This window comes from Hoplias malabaricus, chromosome 12, assembly GCF_029633855.1.
Source record: "Hoplias malabaricus isolate fHopMal1 chromosome 12, fHopMal1.hap1, whole genome shotgun sequence".
Classification (NCBI taxonomy): Eukaryota; Metazoa; Chordata; class Actinopteri; order Characiformes; family Erythrinidae; genus Hoplias; species Hoplias malabaricus.
Window position 1 is genome coordinate 7,015,852 of NC_089811.1, and position 17,322 is coordinate 7,033,173.

The 17,322-nt window shown below is 46.3% G+C and overlaps 1 protein-coding gene across 2 annotated transcripts; it reads left to right on the plus strand.

The window, feature by feature from the left end:
* The first annotated feature begins 2,162 nt into the window (after window positions 1-2,162).
* Window positions 2,163-16,385, plus strand: sik1 (salt-inducible kinase 1). Of its 2 annotated transcripts, XM_066686247.1 has the most exons (14): window positions 2,163-2,307; window positions 3,460-3,676; window positions 3,927-4,043; window positions 7,644-7,707; window positions 8,236-8,397; window positions 8,542-8,666; window positions 8,779-8,902; window positions 9,021-9,241; window positions 9,934-10,083; window positions 10,216-10,323; window positions 10,456-10,681; window positions 12,365-12,622; window positions 12,725-12,950; window positions 13,046-16,385. In XM_066686247.1, exons 2-14 carry the CDS (start codon window positions 3,527-3,529, stop codon window positions 13,539-13,541), a joined length of 2,427 nt encoding a protein of 808 aa, XP_066542344.1. In that variant the 5' UTR covers window positions 2,163-2,307; window positions 3,460-3,526; the 3' UTR covers window positions 13,542-16,385. The 2 variants fall into 2 exon arrangements, with proteins under 2 accessions (XP_066542344.1, XP_066542343.1); XM_066686246.1 differs by having other exon boundaries at window positions 10,216-10,681.
* Window positions 16,386-17,322: the final 937 nt, after the last annotated feature.

Genomic DNA, 17,322 nt, shown 5'->3' on the forward strand with positions numbered 1-17,322 from the left:
GGGGACCAGGCTGAGGAACAGCTGATGGTTATTTGGACGCTGCAGCGGCGTCTGATTTAAAGCCTTGGCGGAGGCGGACACTTGAGGTGAAACAGATTTCCTCCGCGGATAATCCCCCTTCTCTGTCAAACACTTCTCTAACTGCAGAACTCTAACGCTTCCTAATGATATTATACCATCCTTTAACCTCTTAAAGGCTTTTTACACTGCGTTTCCATCATGCGTTTCCATGCACTTGAGCATATGTGTGTGTGTGTGTGTGTGTGTGTGTGTGTGTGTGTGTGTGTGAGAGTGTGTGTGTGTGTTACCGAATGTTTCTTCTCAAACCAAGGGCTTTAAGAAGATGTTTCTCCTTTTTCTTGCATTAAATAGTGAAATTCAATGGACGCCAATGTAAAAAGGAATGCGTTTTGGAGCATTTCTATTGGTCCATTCATCAACAAACTTGTGAAGGACAGCTGTTTTTGTGGCGTTGACTCCAGGCGTGAACCGTGGGGCACCTGAGGAGAGCACACACCTTCATCCAACCCATAATTACACTAATTATTAATGTTGCAGCCACACAGCTCCACAGTCCCAGGTGCGTGTGAAGTGTTGGGTGTGTTCTCTCAGTATCAGTGTAGGTTTCCTCCATGTTACGGTTTTTCCCACAATTGCAAAGCACACGTTTGTGGGTGGATTGGTGTTAAATTGTCCGCGTGTGAGTGTGTGATTGTATAAGTGTGTGACGAAGTGGCTCCTTACACTGGGCTTCAGATCCACCACAATCCAGTCAGGACAGTGGTGAGCGAAGGTGAAAGGCTGAAATCGTACATTACTCTGTCATGTTTTTCATGCGTCTCATTAATCTGTGCAGCACAGCGGACAGTTAAGTGTGTGTTTGCAGCTGTGTGTGACCGGCTTGTGGACGTTGAGCAGGATAAGCACGTTTAGCAGTGGACACCTGTTACAACATCAGCGCAGAAGAGCATTCACATACACACTCCTGCGTCATTCTGAAAGCTGAGCTGATCATCAGAATCTCACTGTGGCTGTTTCTGACAGCAGGTGTGTGTGTGTGTGTGTGTGTGTGTGTGTGAAAGAAACAGAGCGTGTGAGTGTGTTTCATGCATGCATACCTTGCATACCTGTGTGTGTGTGTGTGTGTGTGTGTGTGTGTGTGTTCTCGTTTAATGAGATGTATTTAGCTTCGGGCGTCAAGCTCAGGCATGCGGTGAATACAGAATGAGGGATACACCCCCTCTTTCCTCCTCTATCACTTTACCTTTCTCTATCTCTCTCAGTTTTTCTCCCTCACTCTCTCCTGCTTTCTCTTTCTCCTTCTCTCTCTCTCTCTCTCTCTCTCTCTCTCGCTCTCTCAGAGTAATAGAGCAGATTACCTTGACTTTCAGAAGGGAAAGTGATCATTGTGTACAGCGCTGCATGTAAACAAAAAGCTTGATTATAATACAGAGCATCTAAATATGTATGTATGCATGTGAGTGTGTGTGTGTGAGTGTATGCAAACTTTTCTGAGTCAGTTTCAGTTGCAAGTTTGTGCTTTTTGCAGAATTGTGTGTCCCTGCTTGGATTTGTGCATGTCAGCTTTTTACAGTTGTTTGTGTGTGTGTGTGTGTGTGTGTGTGTGTGTGTGTGTGTATGTATATGTATATGTATGTGTATGTGTATGTGTGTGTGTGTGTGTGTGCAGTTCTTCCTTTCTCTAAGTATCTAAACACCACACTGTGCACAAATCCTAAGATCAGTGTCAGATATAATGAGGTTTTAACTCAGAAAAAAACAACTGATTATAACCACACACACACACACACACACACACACACGCACACACACATACACACACACACACACACACACACACACACACACACACAGCGAGAGAGTGGAGAAGCAATGGTCACGTGGCTCGCACGTCCCCGCCACTGACGTCATGCCTTTCCGTCTCCCAGCAACGTCTCCATCAGCGCTCGCGTCACCGCCGCACCGTTGCCGCGGTAACTGGGTGTCTCGCGCGCTCGCGCGGCCTTGCGCTCCGCTCCAGTGCTCTGACGCGCGCGGTGCGTCAATGGGGCGGGGCTTTGGGGCAAAGGGGCGGGGCTTCAGAGTGAGAGCGAGAGGGGGGAAGAGAGAGAGCGAGAGAGAGAGAGAGAGAGAGAGAGAGTGGAAGAAGGGACAGAGTTAAAGCGCTGAGGGTCTGTCTGAGCAAAGCCCTGAGAGTTTCCTCCGAGAGGGGAATGAGTTTCAGAGCCGAGTCTCAGACTCAGTTGAGCAGAGGCAGGAGGAGGAGGAATGTGTTAGAGCTGTAGGGTGAGTAGCGAACGCTATTAAATCTCACTCTACACCGCTTTATTATAATTACACATCTACAACTCTTCACACACTGCTTTATTACAGCTTTATTACAAAAATACCTCCCACCAAACCGCTTTATTTTCACTTTTTAGAACTTTATTTTACCAACACACTGCTTTATTACGTACTAAACCCTACTGACTTCATACGCTGCTTTGTTATAACTTTATTACAACTTTTATTATCTCTGTATGAACTCAGTGGTTCATTTGAGCTCTGCTTTAACTGTTGGTACAGTCTCTTTATTACAACTTCATACTGTTATAACTTAGTTTACATTGGTTTATTACTAATTAATTATACATTTACTGATGTTAATTAATACTTTATAAACACCACACGCTGTTATAACTAACTTCACGGTGCTTTATTATCACTTTTGCTGTGACACTTTATTACAATATTTTATTTTTGTTTTTTTACAATAATCTCTTTTATTTTAATTGTCTTACGGCTTCTGACTTTCTTTTACTACTTTCTTTATTAATTAATTAATGAACTCAAATACACTTCTTTTTAAAAGCCCTGATTAAGCTCTATACGCTCTGTATTTATGGGTTTCTGTAGATTATGACTTTATTTTACATTAATGCTGCTATAAAATACGGTTTACTGCTTTTTAAAAATAATTGTATTATAACTACGCACTGGTATAACATTGTAATAACTTGGTTATTACTGAATACCGCCTTCACTGTTCTTCAGTGCTGTGCAAGTCCACCCTCTGTGTTTCTGCTCTGGGATGAAGTGGCTTATGGAGACTCTTATTAAAGACTAGTTTTGAAGCCTTTGTTAGATTTATGAATTTTTGTATTGAGAGGATTCAGTGGATTGATTTGAAGTAAAGTTGTGGAGAGGGACCTGTATAAGACATGGACATGGCTTTAACGCTGTTTGGTTTGGGTTCCACTGCCTTGTGTCTCTGTGGAGCAGGTGTTAGTTAATCATGTTTAGCCTGAGTGGATGGGGCTGCTGTTGGGACAAAACCTTGTATCGACAAAATGATAGCTTTCCAAGGAAGAGAAAGTGTGATGTAAATGTAAAACAGGACTTCCAATAGTAATAGTAATGTGTTGTGAATTCTGACAGGAGTGTCATTTGTTGCAGGCACCTGTACCCAATAAAAGTCCCCCATCCGACCTTTGCTGTGTAAAACTTCACTAAAGCCTCAGTGATGGTGATAATGAGAGAGAGCGGGGGTTGTGAGCCTTCCGCTGCCCAGGGGAGACCACTCCAGGTGGGCTTCTATGAGATCCTCCGCACCCTGGGCAAAGGAAACTTCGCTGTGGTCAAACTGGCCAGACACAAAGTGACTAAAACGCAGGTAAACACAAGTAAAACCAGCCCTGTTCCATTAGTTTAACCTCCCCCCTGAGTATACAGCAGTGATGGATCTCCAATGTTGTTGTTGTTGTTGTTGTCTTTGACATGATTTGAATTCCATGACATTCAATAAACCAACGGAAATGATTCAAAATTATAAGCAAATGATTCCACTCTAAAGTGACCCTTTTGGAGCCATACACTCGCTGCGTGAAACCAATGGCCGTGTTCCTGTTCCTTTCCACGCACAGGTTGCCATTAAAATCATAGACAAGACACGACTGAACTCCTCCAACCTGGAGAAGATCTACAGGGAGGTTCAGATCATGAAGCTGCTGAATCACCCGCACATCATCAAGCTTTATCAGGTGAGTCTGGGCTTTATCTCCACACGCCTACGCTGTATTTCCCTGTGGTCTGAAGATAGAGCAATGGCTGTTCTAAATTCTTGGTATCGATGTTTCATTTCTAATCTGGATTGTGTGAAGTGTGTTGTTTTTATTGTTGTGATGTCAGACCTTTTTGTTATTTTATTAATATCACAAATCAGCTGCAGTTCAGAGCCCTACATTAAAATAAACATTATTAATGTGTCACCAGTTTAGTGACATCACATTATAGCCCATATCTCACCCAGCTGTAATTGGGGTATTCTGCTCTGTGTTGACTGGAAGGTGCTGGGGATTTATATATATACACACACTGTAAAAAACTGCTGTAAATTTACAGCAAGTCTGCTACAGTAAATTATTGTATTATTCAATTACAGTAATATGCTGTAAATTTGAAATACAGTAGTGTTCCTGTAAAAATACAGTAAATTTTACTGTAAAATTATTTTACTGTAAAATTTACAAGACACTTTTCACAGTGTAGTCAAGAGTATGGAGTTATCACACCACATTACTGTGTCCTACTACTGTGCTATCACTGACCTGAGCTGGTTAAGGCTCTTTTCTTCACCAGTGTGTGTGTGTGTGAGTGTGTGTGTGTGTGATGTAGTGCTATGAGGATGAAGGACTGGATGTCTCCTGCTACTGCACGTTGCAGTGAAACTCCAGATCCATGTGTGTGTGTGTGTGAAAGGGCTGGGAGCGTGCAGATTAATTAGCGCTGGTCAAAGTCAAGTGCAATGTGTCGGCTCCGTCACGTGAAGCTATCTGTCTGTAATGAGGGAAAAGTCTCTAAGACGGCCAATCCGCTTTGGCCACTGGAAGCAGTCTTGACGCACGCACACACGCAAAAACACACACACACACTGTTACTGCTATCGTTGGCAAGCCTGCGCATTGTTGTCCTTATTATTCCACTCCAGCTCGGGCCATTAACGTGTGTTTTGCTCTTTCGTGGATTACCGACTTCAGCACCGCTGCTCGAATCCGCAGGTTGTGAAATCATTCCCGATAAATAAATAAATAAATAAATAAATAAATAAATAAATAAATCCCTGGAAACCCTTGGGCCATCATGGCAACCCTAACTAGACTGGATAGATGCATGAAAGGGATTCCGGGAAAGGAATCATCTCATATATGTGGTGTGATATTCCTGGGATGTACCAGGCCTGGAGTATTAATCCCAATAATCTCACTGTCATTGGATGACACACTGACCTGCTTATAGCTGCACGACGGAGGGGATGGTTGTGAGGGTCTGAGGCATTAGTATGAGTCTGTAGTGTAATGGGCCTGTTAAGAAGTTCCCCTCGGGTGAGCTTCATCCACTCAGACAGGAATAACACACACACACACACTCACGCTCTGCTGCAGTGTGTGACTAGCAAGGGTCCTGGATAAGAGAGAGGGCTCAGCGCTTCCATTCTCTGCCCCCACAGTCAACCCAGAGCCGGCGACCTTGTGATCGTAAGGTCACATCCCGTACGCATGCCTTCTCCTTTCACAGCCGGCGTAGTGGCACTTTTCTGTGTTTATTTAAAGACAGAGTCAACCAGAGGGTGAAATATAGGCCACTTGAGGAGAAATATGTGGAACTAGTGACCTCTGACCCCTGCTGATAAGCTGCATTTTCCGTTCCTTTGCTGCTTGTGTAAACACCAGGCCTCTGGGCCTTTTTTTTTTTCCTCTCTGTTGCTTCAGACGTGACAACTGTCAGATCTTGGACACACACTCACACACTCACACACATACGCAGCCCTACTGTGTACCAAGAGGTATTACCCAGTTATTAATCATAAGGCTTGTTACCCAGTAACTACTCAGCCATTACAATGTAACTACAATGTAATAATCTGCTTATAACAATGAAAAACTAATGTTTAAGTTTAGACCTGTGGCCAAGCAGTGTAAGGGGATTAGTTTCCTTCATTCCATAACCTTTTACACAAAGAGGCATGTTGGGAAAGCATTGCACAGCCATGTGTGTGTGTTTGTGCGTGTGTGTGTTTGTGTGTGTGTGTGTTGTCTTACATCACTGGCACCTCCTCACTGACGCAGAAGGCTGGATTCCGTAGAAGTGGTGCTTATCTGAAAACAAAAAGGCTTGTTCTCCTCTGAGTGTCAGTCAAGCAGCTTGTTATTGTCCACATTAGGCCCTGCTGGGGGTGTTGGGTAATTTGGAGGAAAAAAGAGAAAAGGGAGTATATCTCGGGACGTGTTACACAACAGCCCGGTCCGTCACGAGGGCTACTGCGGCTTTAGCCACGGTCCTCCCTCGGGCTCTCCCGGGAAGAGCTGGGACGTTCCGGGAAGAGGAGAGGACAAGATGGTTTCTTGTTGCGGTTTTATTTTGGTATTTATTTATTACTGAGTACTATGGCATTGTGCTCTGACTCCACAAGCTTAGACTTGACTGGTGTGAAGCCGTTGGCTCGTCCTCTAACCGCCGGTGAGGAGAGAGAGATAGAGGGAAAAGACAGAAAAGGCAGAGATAGAGTGGTGTCAGCTGTCAGCTGGTGACAGTGATGGTTCAGGCAGGAGGTGAACGGAAAGGAAGAGAGTGTGTGGACCGTGTAGTCATGTTCTATTACAAATAAGGGAATGTTCAGGAAGTGCCCTCATGTCCTTCTATGCGATGGGGCACAGCGTTGAAGAGGGAAAACATTACACAGCTGAGTGTTTCAGTGCTGAACGTATAGTCACTCTCCAGAGAAAAACATGTATCTCCATTTTTGCCTACACTGTAAAAAACTGCTGTAAATTTACAGCGAGTCTGCTACAGTATTTTACTGTAAATTACAGTAGTGTTCCTGTAAAAATACAGTAAATGGCTGGGAACTCTGCTGCCATTTTTTTTACTGTAAATCACAGTATTTACAGTAAATTATTGTATTATTCAATTACAGTAAAATGCTGTAAATCTGAAATACAGTAGTGTTCCTGTAAAAATACAGTAAATGGCTGGGAAAATTTACAGTAAAATCACAGTATTTTTACTGTTTTTTATTTTTTCAAGAATTTTTTACAGTGTATGGCTGTTTTACTACGGCATTTGAACACTGCAGCTGTCCTTCACACTGTGATGAATCGACCAATAGAAATGCTCCTAAATCACTTGGAAAAAGAATCTTATTACTTTGATAAGGCGTAAGTCAGTGAGTGGCATTCCATTCCTTCTATGGGCAAGCACTTTACCATGTGTGTTATGGGTATTGTTACTTATCCTCATTGACTGCACCCTGCCGCCTCTAGAGGTGTGTGTGTGTGAGTGTGTGTTTCTTTTTCTTCTATCCATAAATATACTCTAGCTGTCAATGTATGAATTTTAAGTGAGCTTGGATCCAATGGACCCATATAAAGAATTCAAGAGCGTCTGGCTCTCAGCACACACTCGAGCACGAGCCCTCTTCACAAGTGCTGCTAATGCCAGCATTAAAGTTTAATTAGGCGGTAAAAGGAGATTTATTAGCCCTCTTAAAACCAACAGCACTGTCTCTGATCTCTCTCTCTCTCTCTCTCTCTCTCTCTCTCTCTCTCTCTCTCTCTCTCTCTCTCTCTCTCGTGTCTTCACAGGTCATGGAGACCAAAGACATGCTGTACATCGTAACAGAGTATGCAAAAAACGGCGAAATGTTTGGTAAGTGTGAAACCTCTCTTCCGTTCCACCGTCACATTTCACACTGATGAGTCAGGCATAGAGAACATTGACTGGCAGGAGTCCACAGGCACTGACTTTTGAGCCCCAGCGAGGTTGCTGTGGGTAACTGGGTCTGCGGGAAGGATGGAGGGAAAGGTATTTAGCGCAGCAGGGCAGGTGGAGGGGAGGGGATGGGATGGGAAAAGGAGGAGGAGGAAAGTGGAGAGCGGAGCTTTGTGCCCCCAGGCTGGAGAACAGGTGTGGGATTTACAGCATTTATGTAAGAGTGTAAGCTCCTGTGCTCCTGCTGCACTAACACCAACCTGGGATTACGTACGTCAGGCACCTCACCTGGTCCTCCATCAGTCGCTGTTAACGGCAACATGTCTGAGAGCCTCTCCGTCGTTACTCTAGCGCTCTGTTTTCTCTGGGTTTCCTACAACATCAACCCATAACTCTCCAAAAACAAACACCCTCACACTGTGTTTACAGAACTGAATATCCATGATTCCTCCTCTTCCTCTGCAGACTACCTGACGTCTAACGGACGGATGACAGAAGCTGAGGCGCGGAAAAAGTTCTGGCAGATCCTGACGGCTGTGGACTACTGCCACCGGCACCACATCGTCCACCGGGACCTCAAGACGGAGAACCTGCTTCTGGACGCCAACATGAATATCAAACTGGCAGGTGGGCATTCAGAGCTGTTCCGAGACCTTCCCATTGCCTTTAAAAAACGTATTCAGTCCACGACCGAGTGCCCTGCTGCCAGCGGGACTTCAGCTCAACTCACAATTCATTTCAAATCCCTCTCTTACTGTTCCATCCCTCTAGACTTTGGCTTTGGGAACTTCTATAAGGCTGGGGAGCCTCTCTCCACGTGGTGCGGCAGCCCCCCGTATGCGGCCCCTGAAGTCTTTGAGGGAAAAGAGTACGAGGGCCCACAGCTGGACATTTGGGTAGGAGATTTTTAGAGCAGCTGCTCAGTCCCGTTACTGCTCCGATGGATGACGTAAGCGCCGGCCGTGCGGAATGTATGTAATGCCGGTGTTGTGTGTATTCCGTTCACAGAGCCTGGGTGTAGTGTTGTATGTGCTGGTATGTGGCTCCCTGCCATTCGATGGAGACAGTCTGCCGGCCCTGAGACAGAGGGTGACAGAAGGCCGCTTCAGAATACCATTCTTCATGTCAGAAGGTACGGTCGATCCGCGAAGCCCTCCGAAAACATTCCCTGCCGTTGGCTCGGAATTTCAATGCGTAAAACCCATAGGCTGTAACCACTCATCCCTACGTCTCTTTCTTGCCCTGCTCAGACTGCGAGAACTTGATTCGGAAGATGCTGGTGGTGGACCCGGCCAAGCGCATCACCGTGGCCCAGATCAAGCAGCACCGATGGATGTTGGCTGACCCCAGCGCACCCCGCCAGACTCTCTCGCACTCCCTCAGCGACTACAACTCCAACCTGGGCGACTACAGCGAGCCTGTGCTGGGCATCATGCAGACCCTGGGCATCGACAGGCAGAGGACTGTGGAGGTGAGGCCAAAGCCAGTGCAGATAAATAAATACCCAAGGCTTTCGGCTTTATGGCTTTAGTTGCCGGGGCACAGAGTTTAGCGAGAGGTAATGGGCGCTATGCGAGTCATTTGGTTAGATCACTGTAGCGCTACGAATCAGGGGTCAGCGCTAAAGGTTAATAGCTGTTGCTTGAGGGATCTGAACTGTCAGTTTGTCGCCTCGAGGCGCTGTGATGAGAAACTGCTGTTTATCGCCATGCCTTTAAATACACACCACTGCTGGCAACCGACCGATAAACACAGAGGCATCTGTTCCCGAAAGCTGTCGCGCATGCTACAGTCCTGAGCTTGTTTTGCTTAGATTTGGTCGTACTTTTGAAGGTGAAAGGATATGGTTAGGGTTAGGTTTAGAGTGTGGGTGAAGTTTAGGGTTAAGTTTAGGGTTAGGTTTAGTGTTAGAGATATTAAGGGAAATTGTACGGCTGGTTTTTCATGCTGGGTTGCCAGATATTCCTGTGTACAGCGTAATGCTAGATTAGTTTGGACACACCCACTCAGGGAGGGATTCCTTTGTTTTCCTTTGTATTTGACCTGACTCTAAACACACATCAACCGTCAGATGTGGCTCAGATATGATCGAGATTCTTTGACTCTTGATGCATATAAATAATACACATTTTAATCAATTTCTTTCTCTTCTTTTTAATGCAGTCTCTTCAGAGCAGTAGCTACAATCACTTCTCCGCCATCTACTACCTGCTGCTGGAGCGAGTGAAGGAGCACCGCAGCCAGCAGCTGAACCGCCAGTGCGGGGCATGGAACCAGAGAAGCAGGAGCACGTCTGACTCCTCTGGCCCAGAGGTGAGTTTGCGGACCGGGCCTTCGCTCCAGCCGTCCTCCCCACTGCGTCCGGTGTGACATTACATCCTCCCCTGTGCTTCCTGGCTCCTGTGGCTGACTCAGCTCTTCCTCTGTCCTCTCCTCCTCCTCAAGGTGATCATGGAGCCGTCCGACAGCTTCCGCACAGCCTTCCCCGTCGCCGCCAAGATGAACCCCCCCGTCCATTCGCAGATGGAGTGCGATCAAGGCGGTCTGTTTCAGGTGAGGATCGTGGCCACAGAACCTTTCCAGAAATATTTGACACGAACCAAGGCCTACAGAAGTGAGAGCTGCAGCGTAATGATGACGTCTCCTTCTCTTCCTCTCTCTCTATCTCTCACTCTCGATGGGCAGCGAGTGGTGTGTCCAGTAGAGGCCAATCTGAGCGGGCTCCTCTGGAACCGCTCCATCTCCCCCAACAGCCTGCTGGAGACCACCATCAGCGAAGAGGTGCGCCCCGGTGACCTAGAGGAGGAAGAGGGAACCCTGCAGGCTCCACCCCCTTCGCTTCCCAACAACGCCTCCCGCAGACACACACTTGCCGAGGTCTCCACCCGCTTCCATCAGTGCAACCCCCCCTGTGAGTAGCGTGTGGTTTCACCGCACAATCACTGCAGTTACAGTAATCTAGATTTCAGGAACAGGACATTCTGATCTGCTTATGACACTTGCTGAGTCACCACGCACACCCTAGTGATCGCAGATTGAGACATATCACCCAGCCCTCTCCCACACAGATTTATTTCAGTAACACACCTCAGGGGTTAGTTTGGGGATCTTCAGTCAGCAATAGATTCGAACACTGATCAGCGAATGGCAGACCTTGGCTTGCTCCAGAATAAGGAAATCTAATGTGGAAACTGAAAAGTAAAAATGACAGTATGGAGCAGCAGGTGTACAGATTTCTGTTGCGGATAATTCTATTTCAACTGTTGTGTAGTATTAAAAATGACAATATTTCACTCTATTCAACAAAATCTAATCCTTCATTCGTTCATTCATTGTCTGTATGCGCTCATCCAGTTCAGGGTCGCGGTGGGTCCGGAGCCTACCCGGAATCACTGGGCGCAAGGCGGGAATACACCCTGGAGGGGGCGCCAGTCCTTCACAGGGCGACACACACTCACACATTCACTCACACTTACAGACACATTTGAGTCGCCACTCCACCTACCAACGTGTGTTTTTGGACTGTGGGAGGAAACCGGAGCACCCGGAGGAAACCCACGCAGACACAGAGAGAACACACCACACTCCTCACAGACAGTCACCCAGAGGAAACCCACGCAGACACAGAGAGAACACACCACACTCCTCACAGACAGTCACCCGGAGGAAACCCACGCAGACACAGGGAGAACACACCACACTCCTCACAGACAGTCACCCGGAGGAAACCCACGCAGACACAGGGAGAACACACCACACTCCTCACAGACAGTCACCCGGAGGAAACCCACGCAGACACAGGGAGAACACACCACACTCCTCACAGACAGTCACCCGGAGGAAACCCACACAGACACAGAGAGAACACACCACACTCCTCACAGACAGTCACCCGGAGGAAACCCACGCAGACACAGAGAGAACACACCACACTCCTCACAGACAGTCACCCGGAGGAAACCCACGCAGACACAGGGAGAACACACCACACTCCTCACAGACAGTCACCCGGAGGAAACCCACGCAGACACAGGGAGAACACACCACACTCCTCACAGACAGTAACCCGGAGGAAACCCACGCGGACACAGGGAGAACACACCACACTCCTCACAGACAGTCACCCGGAGGAAACCCACGCAGACACAGGGAGAACACACCACACTCCTCACAGACAGTAACCCGGAGGAAACCCACGCGGACACAGGGAGAACACACCACACTCCTCACAGACAGTTACCCGGAGGAAACCCACGCGGACACAGGGAGAACACACCACACTCCTCACAGACAGTAACCCGGAGTGGGAATCGAACCCAAAACCTTAACCCACAAACTTTTAATACTACGCAACAGTTACCTTAATTAGAATTACTATTATACATTACACAGAAATGCTTGAAAGTCTACTTGTCCACTCAGTACACCAGTGGATCTCACGTGTTTTGAAAGTGTGGCGTGAAGAGAGACAGTAGACCACACACTGTACAAAGGCTTGCATTAATTGTTGCTCAGCTGAAAGGGTCAGAAAGTGATGGTAGCTGTGCCGAGGCTCTTTCTAAACATCTCCTAACCGCCTCTTTCCTCCTCTCAGGTATCGTCATCAGTCCGTCAGATGGTGCCTCCTCTGACAGTTGTCTTAAGTCTTCGTCGAACCCGGCCCCGGCCCTTTCCGCCGCTGCCGTAGGAGAACTCTCGGCCCTCTTGTGCTCCGGGATCAGCCCTGGAGCCTCGGGGCCTGCGGGAGCCCCTCTCGCCCTCTCCTCCAACCGCCTCCTGCAGAACCAGGGCAGTCTGCATGCGGTCAGCTTCCAGGAGGGAAGACGGGCCTCCGACACGTCCCTCACGCAAGGTGGGTGTATGTGTATGTATCCTGGAGATGATCCCGTTTAGACAAGTTTGCTGCTGCCCCTTTACTGCCCTTACTGACCGATCAATGTGCTGATTGATGCAGGACTCAAGGCTTTCCGCCAGCAGCTGAGAAAGAACACCCGAGCCAAAGGCCTCCTGGGCCTGAATAAGATCAAGGGTCTGGCCAGACAGGTGTGCCCTCCGGCCTCTTGCCCCAGGGGCAGCAGGGGGTCGCTGGGGCCGAGCCTGTGCCCCCCGACAGGACTGCAAGGCTCCGGCTGCCCCCGCGAGCGCCGCAGCATGCTGGAGGAGGTGCTGCATCAGCAGAGGTGAGGCGCCTTCCCCGCTGACCATCAGGACTGAATATGATATGAAAATGTCATCAGGCGACTGACTTTATCGTGTGTTTTGTTTTTTTTTGTAGGATGCTGCAGATCCAACACCAGCAGCAGGTCCAGCCTCAGCAGCAGGCGTCAATCTTCCTGCCCCCATCCCCTCCCTCCAACAACCTGTTTGCCCCTGCTGCCCTCTTCTCAAACCCCCCCACCCAGCCCCTGATTCCAGTGTGCCAGCAGACTACCCTGCCACTCCAGCACACTCTGTGGCAGCAGCAGCAGCATATGCAGCCTATTGATGCCTCCTCTTCCTCCTCACCATCTTCCTCATCCTCATCCCTTTCTCCCGTCACGTCCACGGCCCACCTCCTGGAGGCCCGCCTGCATATCAGCCAGCAGCCCCACCTCCAGGCCCAGCAGCACCTCCAGCACCAAACCCAAACCCAAACTCAAGCCCACTTCCAGCTCTTACCCCAGCAGGTGAGCTGGAACCTGGGCACCAACGGCAATCCCCAGGCGCCTGAGCTCCAGGAGCAGCTGGCCTGCACTGGACAGCAGCTCAGCAGCTGCGTGATGGTCAAGTAATTGGAGAAGACTAAACTGGACAGTGGTCTCCAGAACGAGAACGGACAGAGGGTAAGCTTCAGATGCGGAGATGAATACGGGAGAAGCCCAGAAGCACAGCCACTCTCTGCCAGCAACATGCAATTCCATATCAGTGTCCTTGTGTGCATCGTGAGGGAAGAAGCAATAACCAAACCCTTTCGCAAAGGTCCTACCCAGCGCCCGCACACGAGCAGTCTCCCCTTTTCTGCGGAAAGCAATAAAGACTGACGTCCTGCTGTCTCCGTCGCCTGTAACCTGAACCGTGGGCTCCCGCCGAGACGTCTGCAGCAAACCCAAAAAAGAACTGACCTCCAGAGGCGGTTATGTCAGAGACGGACGACTTTCTGTGTGATTTATATTTAGGAAAATAGGACGGTGGTGTCTTCCTTCAACTTGTTTTTGTTTCCTTTTACTTTCAGAGGTTTCACTTCACTGGAAAAGACCAAAGTTGTTGTTTTCTTCCTTCTTCTTCTTCTTCTTCTTGTTTCATGCCTTTTTTTACCTTGTTTTATACCAATCCTTCAAAGACAATGCAGTATCTGAGTTATCCTAAACTTCCAAAAAGAAAAAAAAAATACTCTCTCTGACTGCAATGTGAAACGAGCCGATAGAGCGTTGTAGAGGCGAACTAGAGCTGCTTTTTTATTACGAGGCGAGAGTAGCCTTTCACGGTACTTGTATCATGCGGAAAGCAATGCTAGCTTGATGATAAGCACAATAGGTACTGCCCTTGAGTTCCGTTAGATCAGCTGACCATGAGATGTGAGAGTGTGTGTGTGTGTGTGTGTTTAATTGTGACCTCCTCTGCTGCTCAGCGCCGTGTCATGCCTCGACTCACACTCATTCAGCAATGCTGTTTTTATTTTTATTTCATTTTCGCTGATTCGATGCGTGAGTTAGGAGTCACTGTCCGGCTTTGGTCACTCGAATTTTGGACCCGGTCGTTAGAAATAAAAAAAAAAAACATAATTAAATAAGATATAAAGGCTTTCTCCTCTCTTTCGCGATCATATCACTACCTCCTCCTCCTCAGTGACTCCCTTCACACTTCACACTGAGCTACGTTCACTCTTAACACCTAAAGAACCAGGAATAAAGAGCTATAGGAATGAAGTAGAGGGCAGTGGGCCTTATCCATCTCCTCCACGTTTTAAATCTGTGACACACAAATGAGTAGTTACACATTAATAATACATGCAATAACAGTGTAATTGCTGGTGAATTGTACGCTGTTATAAGCAGCTAAAGTGAATTGGCTTTGCCTTTCTAGTTACAAACACGCATACGTGTAATAACATACGCAAAGCTGAATTTGACGCGTACCTGTATGTGTTATTACATAGTTATAGATGGGATAGGAATCAGTTAAATTAGTTTTGAACTTTTTTCACTGGATGGTTCCCTCCACAGAAGCCCTTTTATGTTTTAAGAGTGAAGTAGCCTTTCCTTTCCCAGTGTGAGCTGGCTTGCTTTAGCATGCGCAAAAGAGAGAGAACAAAGCAAATGGGATTAGTGCAATATTTCACACTGACGTCGTCGTAGTACCAGGTGAAGAAGCTGATGTAGGAAACCAGCAGGTGTTGGAAGCCTGATGGTGATTACTTTTTGTTTTTCTTTTCTTTTTGAGGTTGAAACCTTGCGCAGAAGCATTTTCCGTGGAGAACGGAACCCGGCCATGTTCGTAGTGCTCGTGCCTTTGGGTCCTGGCTGGGCTTTGTAAAATGGCAGAATCAGAGCAAGCTGCAAAGGGCAGAAAAGAGCAGGGTTTGATCCACTCTGTAGAAAACACTCTGTTGCACAAAGTGTAGCTTTTACAGTCCTTTTACCGTAGCTGCCGCTGGCGACGGATCCATACGGAGGCGGAAAAGCGATGTTTTGGTTCTGTCAGCGAACGCAGAGTCTCTCCAGTCTCTGAGGGACCACGGCTGTACTCATGAATATTCATATTATGCTTCCCCACTCCATCTTGTAGCAGTGTAGTTTGACGTAGAAGCTTAGGCAAGGTTTGGGAGCGCTTGAGAAACATTACGATTCGGTGCTAGATGTAGGTGTCAGTGTTTCTATTTATTTGTCATTGTGCGGTTACCAGATTTGGTTAAAAGCACATCGCCCAAATAACTCTGCAGCAGCTCTGGCGTATGTTCTGTGAAGTCTTTGTCAAAGGTCAGTACTTCAGTTGAAGCTCACTAAACCGTGGTGGGGAAGGGGAAGGGTTGGAATCCAGTGACTGAAAAGGATAAGCTGATGGTGATCATGACAAACAGTGTTAATTCCGTTTTTATTTATTAGGTTTTATTACTGTTGTTTTGGTAAAAAACCGTTGTTGCACTCACCACTGACATTTGTGCCTTTTTTTCTGAACAAAATGGTGAGGAACTAAAGTCGTTAGTCGTTTTCTGGTCTGATTTTACAACGTAAAAAAAAAACACATTGAGAAAATGTGGTCCTTGTGCTTTCAGTAGATCAGCCCCCTTCCTTTTTCTACTTTTACTTTCGCTGTTTCAAAATAAATAATGCACTTTAATAATGAACATGTCTCATTTCTCAGAATAGTGTTGGTTTCCATTGCTGGGTTAGAAAAGCCTTTAGTGTAACCTCAGTTACTATTGAAACACTATTTGAGTTTCTGTTTGATTTCTGAACTGTAAACAAAATCAAATTGTAATAATAATTTTCTTTGCTAAGTTTTGGAGATATTTACCTGATTTGCTTGCTGACTGTATAAATGTCTTGGATGTTTGAAACTGTGTGTACATGTGAGGAAGGGAGAGAAAGAGATTGTTTTATTTATGTGGCTATTTATTTGAATAAAAAATTTAATTGCTAAGATTCATCCGATTATTTTTTCGTCTTGTTAACAGGAAAACAACATAAATTAATTCTAAAATACATATTAGTATTAATATGGTTATTACCAATAAAATGTAGACTCACAAGGAAAACATCACTGTAAAAAAATTCTTTTAAAATTTACAGTAAAATAGTGGCAGCAGAGTTCCCAGCCATTTACTTTATTTTTACAGGAACACTACTGTATTTCAGATTTACAGCATATTACTGTAATTGAATAATACAATAATTTACTGTAAATACTGTGATTTAAAGTAAAATAGTGGCAGCAGAGTTCCCAGCCATTTACCGTATTTTTACAGGAACACTACTGTATTTCAAATTTACAGCATATTACTGTAATTGAATAATACAATAATTTACTGTAAATACTGCGATTTACAATAAAATACTGTAGCAGATTTGCTGTAAATTTACAGCATTTTTTACAGTGATGCCTTTATTTGAATCTATATTATTTTATTAGAATTGTTATCAACACTGTCACTTTTGAGGCAGGAAGCAGAAGATATTCATCGTTCTGCACTTGCCACTTTTGTCACAATCACCTGCAGTGCATGGTATTTCCTCTCTGTGCAAGTTCTGGTGGTTTCTGCAAAACAGTGAAAATATTTCCCTTGTTACTGTGTCCAAGTGCTTTATTCTCTCAAATAAACACATGCTCCCAAACACAATTTAGATAAAGACCAGTTGGCGCTATTTTCCACAGCCAACACTACGTCAGTGAACTAGTCTCTGAGGATGATAAATGTGGCACATAACTGAAGCCCTGGGAGATTAAAACCAGACTCGATATGTGAGACTGTTTTACTGCCATGCAACCACCACGGTGCCAGCGCATAAGTCACCGGTAAACAGTGGAGGATTTGGTAAATAATGACGTGTTAGACAACACAACAGTTGCAAAACA

Bases quoted from the DNA above. Each gene is read 5' to 3' on its own strand.
- sik1 (XM_066686246.1), top strand. From the start codon at position 3,527: ATGGTGATAATGAGAGAGAGCGGGGGTTGTGAGCCTTCCGCTGCCCAG. The intron at 3,677-3,926 runs GTAAACACAAGT...TTCCACGCACAG, and splicing joins ACAAAGTGACTAAAACGCAG to GTTGCCATTAAAATCATAGA. The intron at 8,903-9,020 runs GTACGGTCGATC...TGCCCTGCTCAG, and splicing joins ACCATTCTTCATGTCAGAAG to ACTGCGAGAACTTGATTCGG.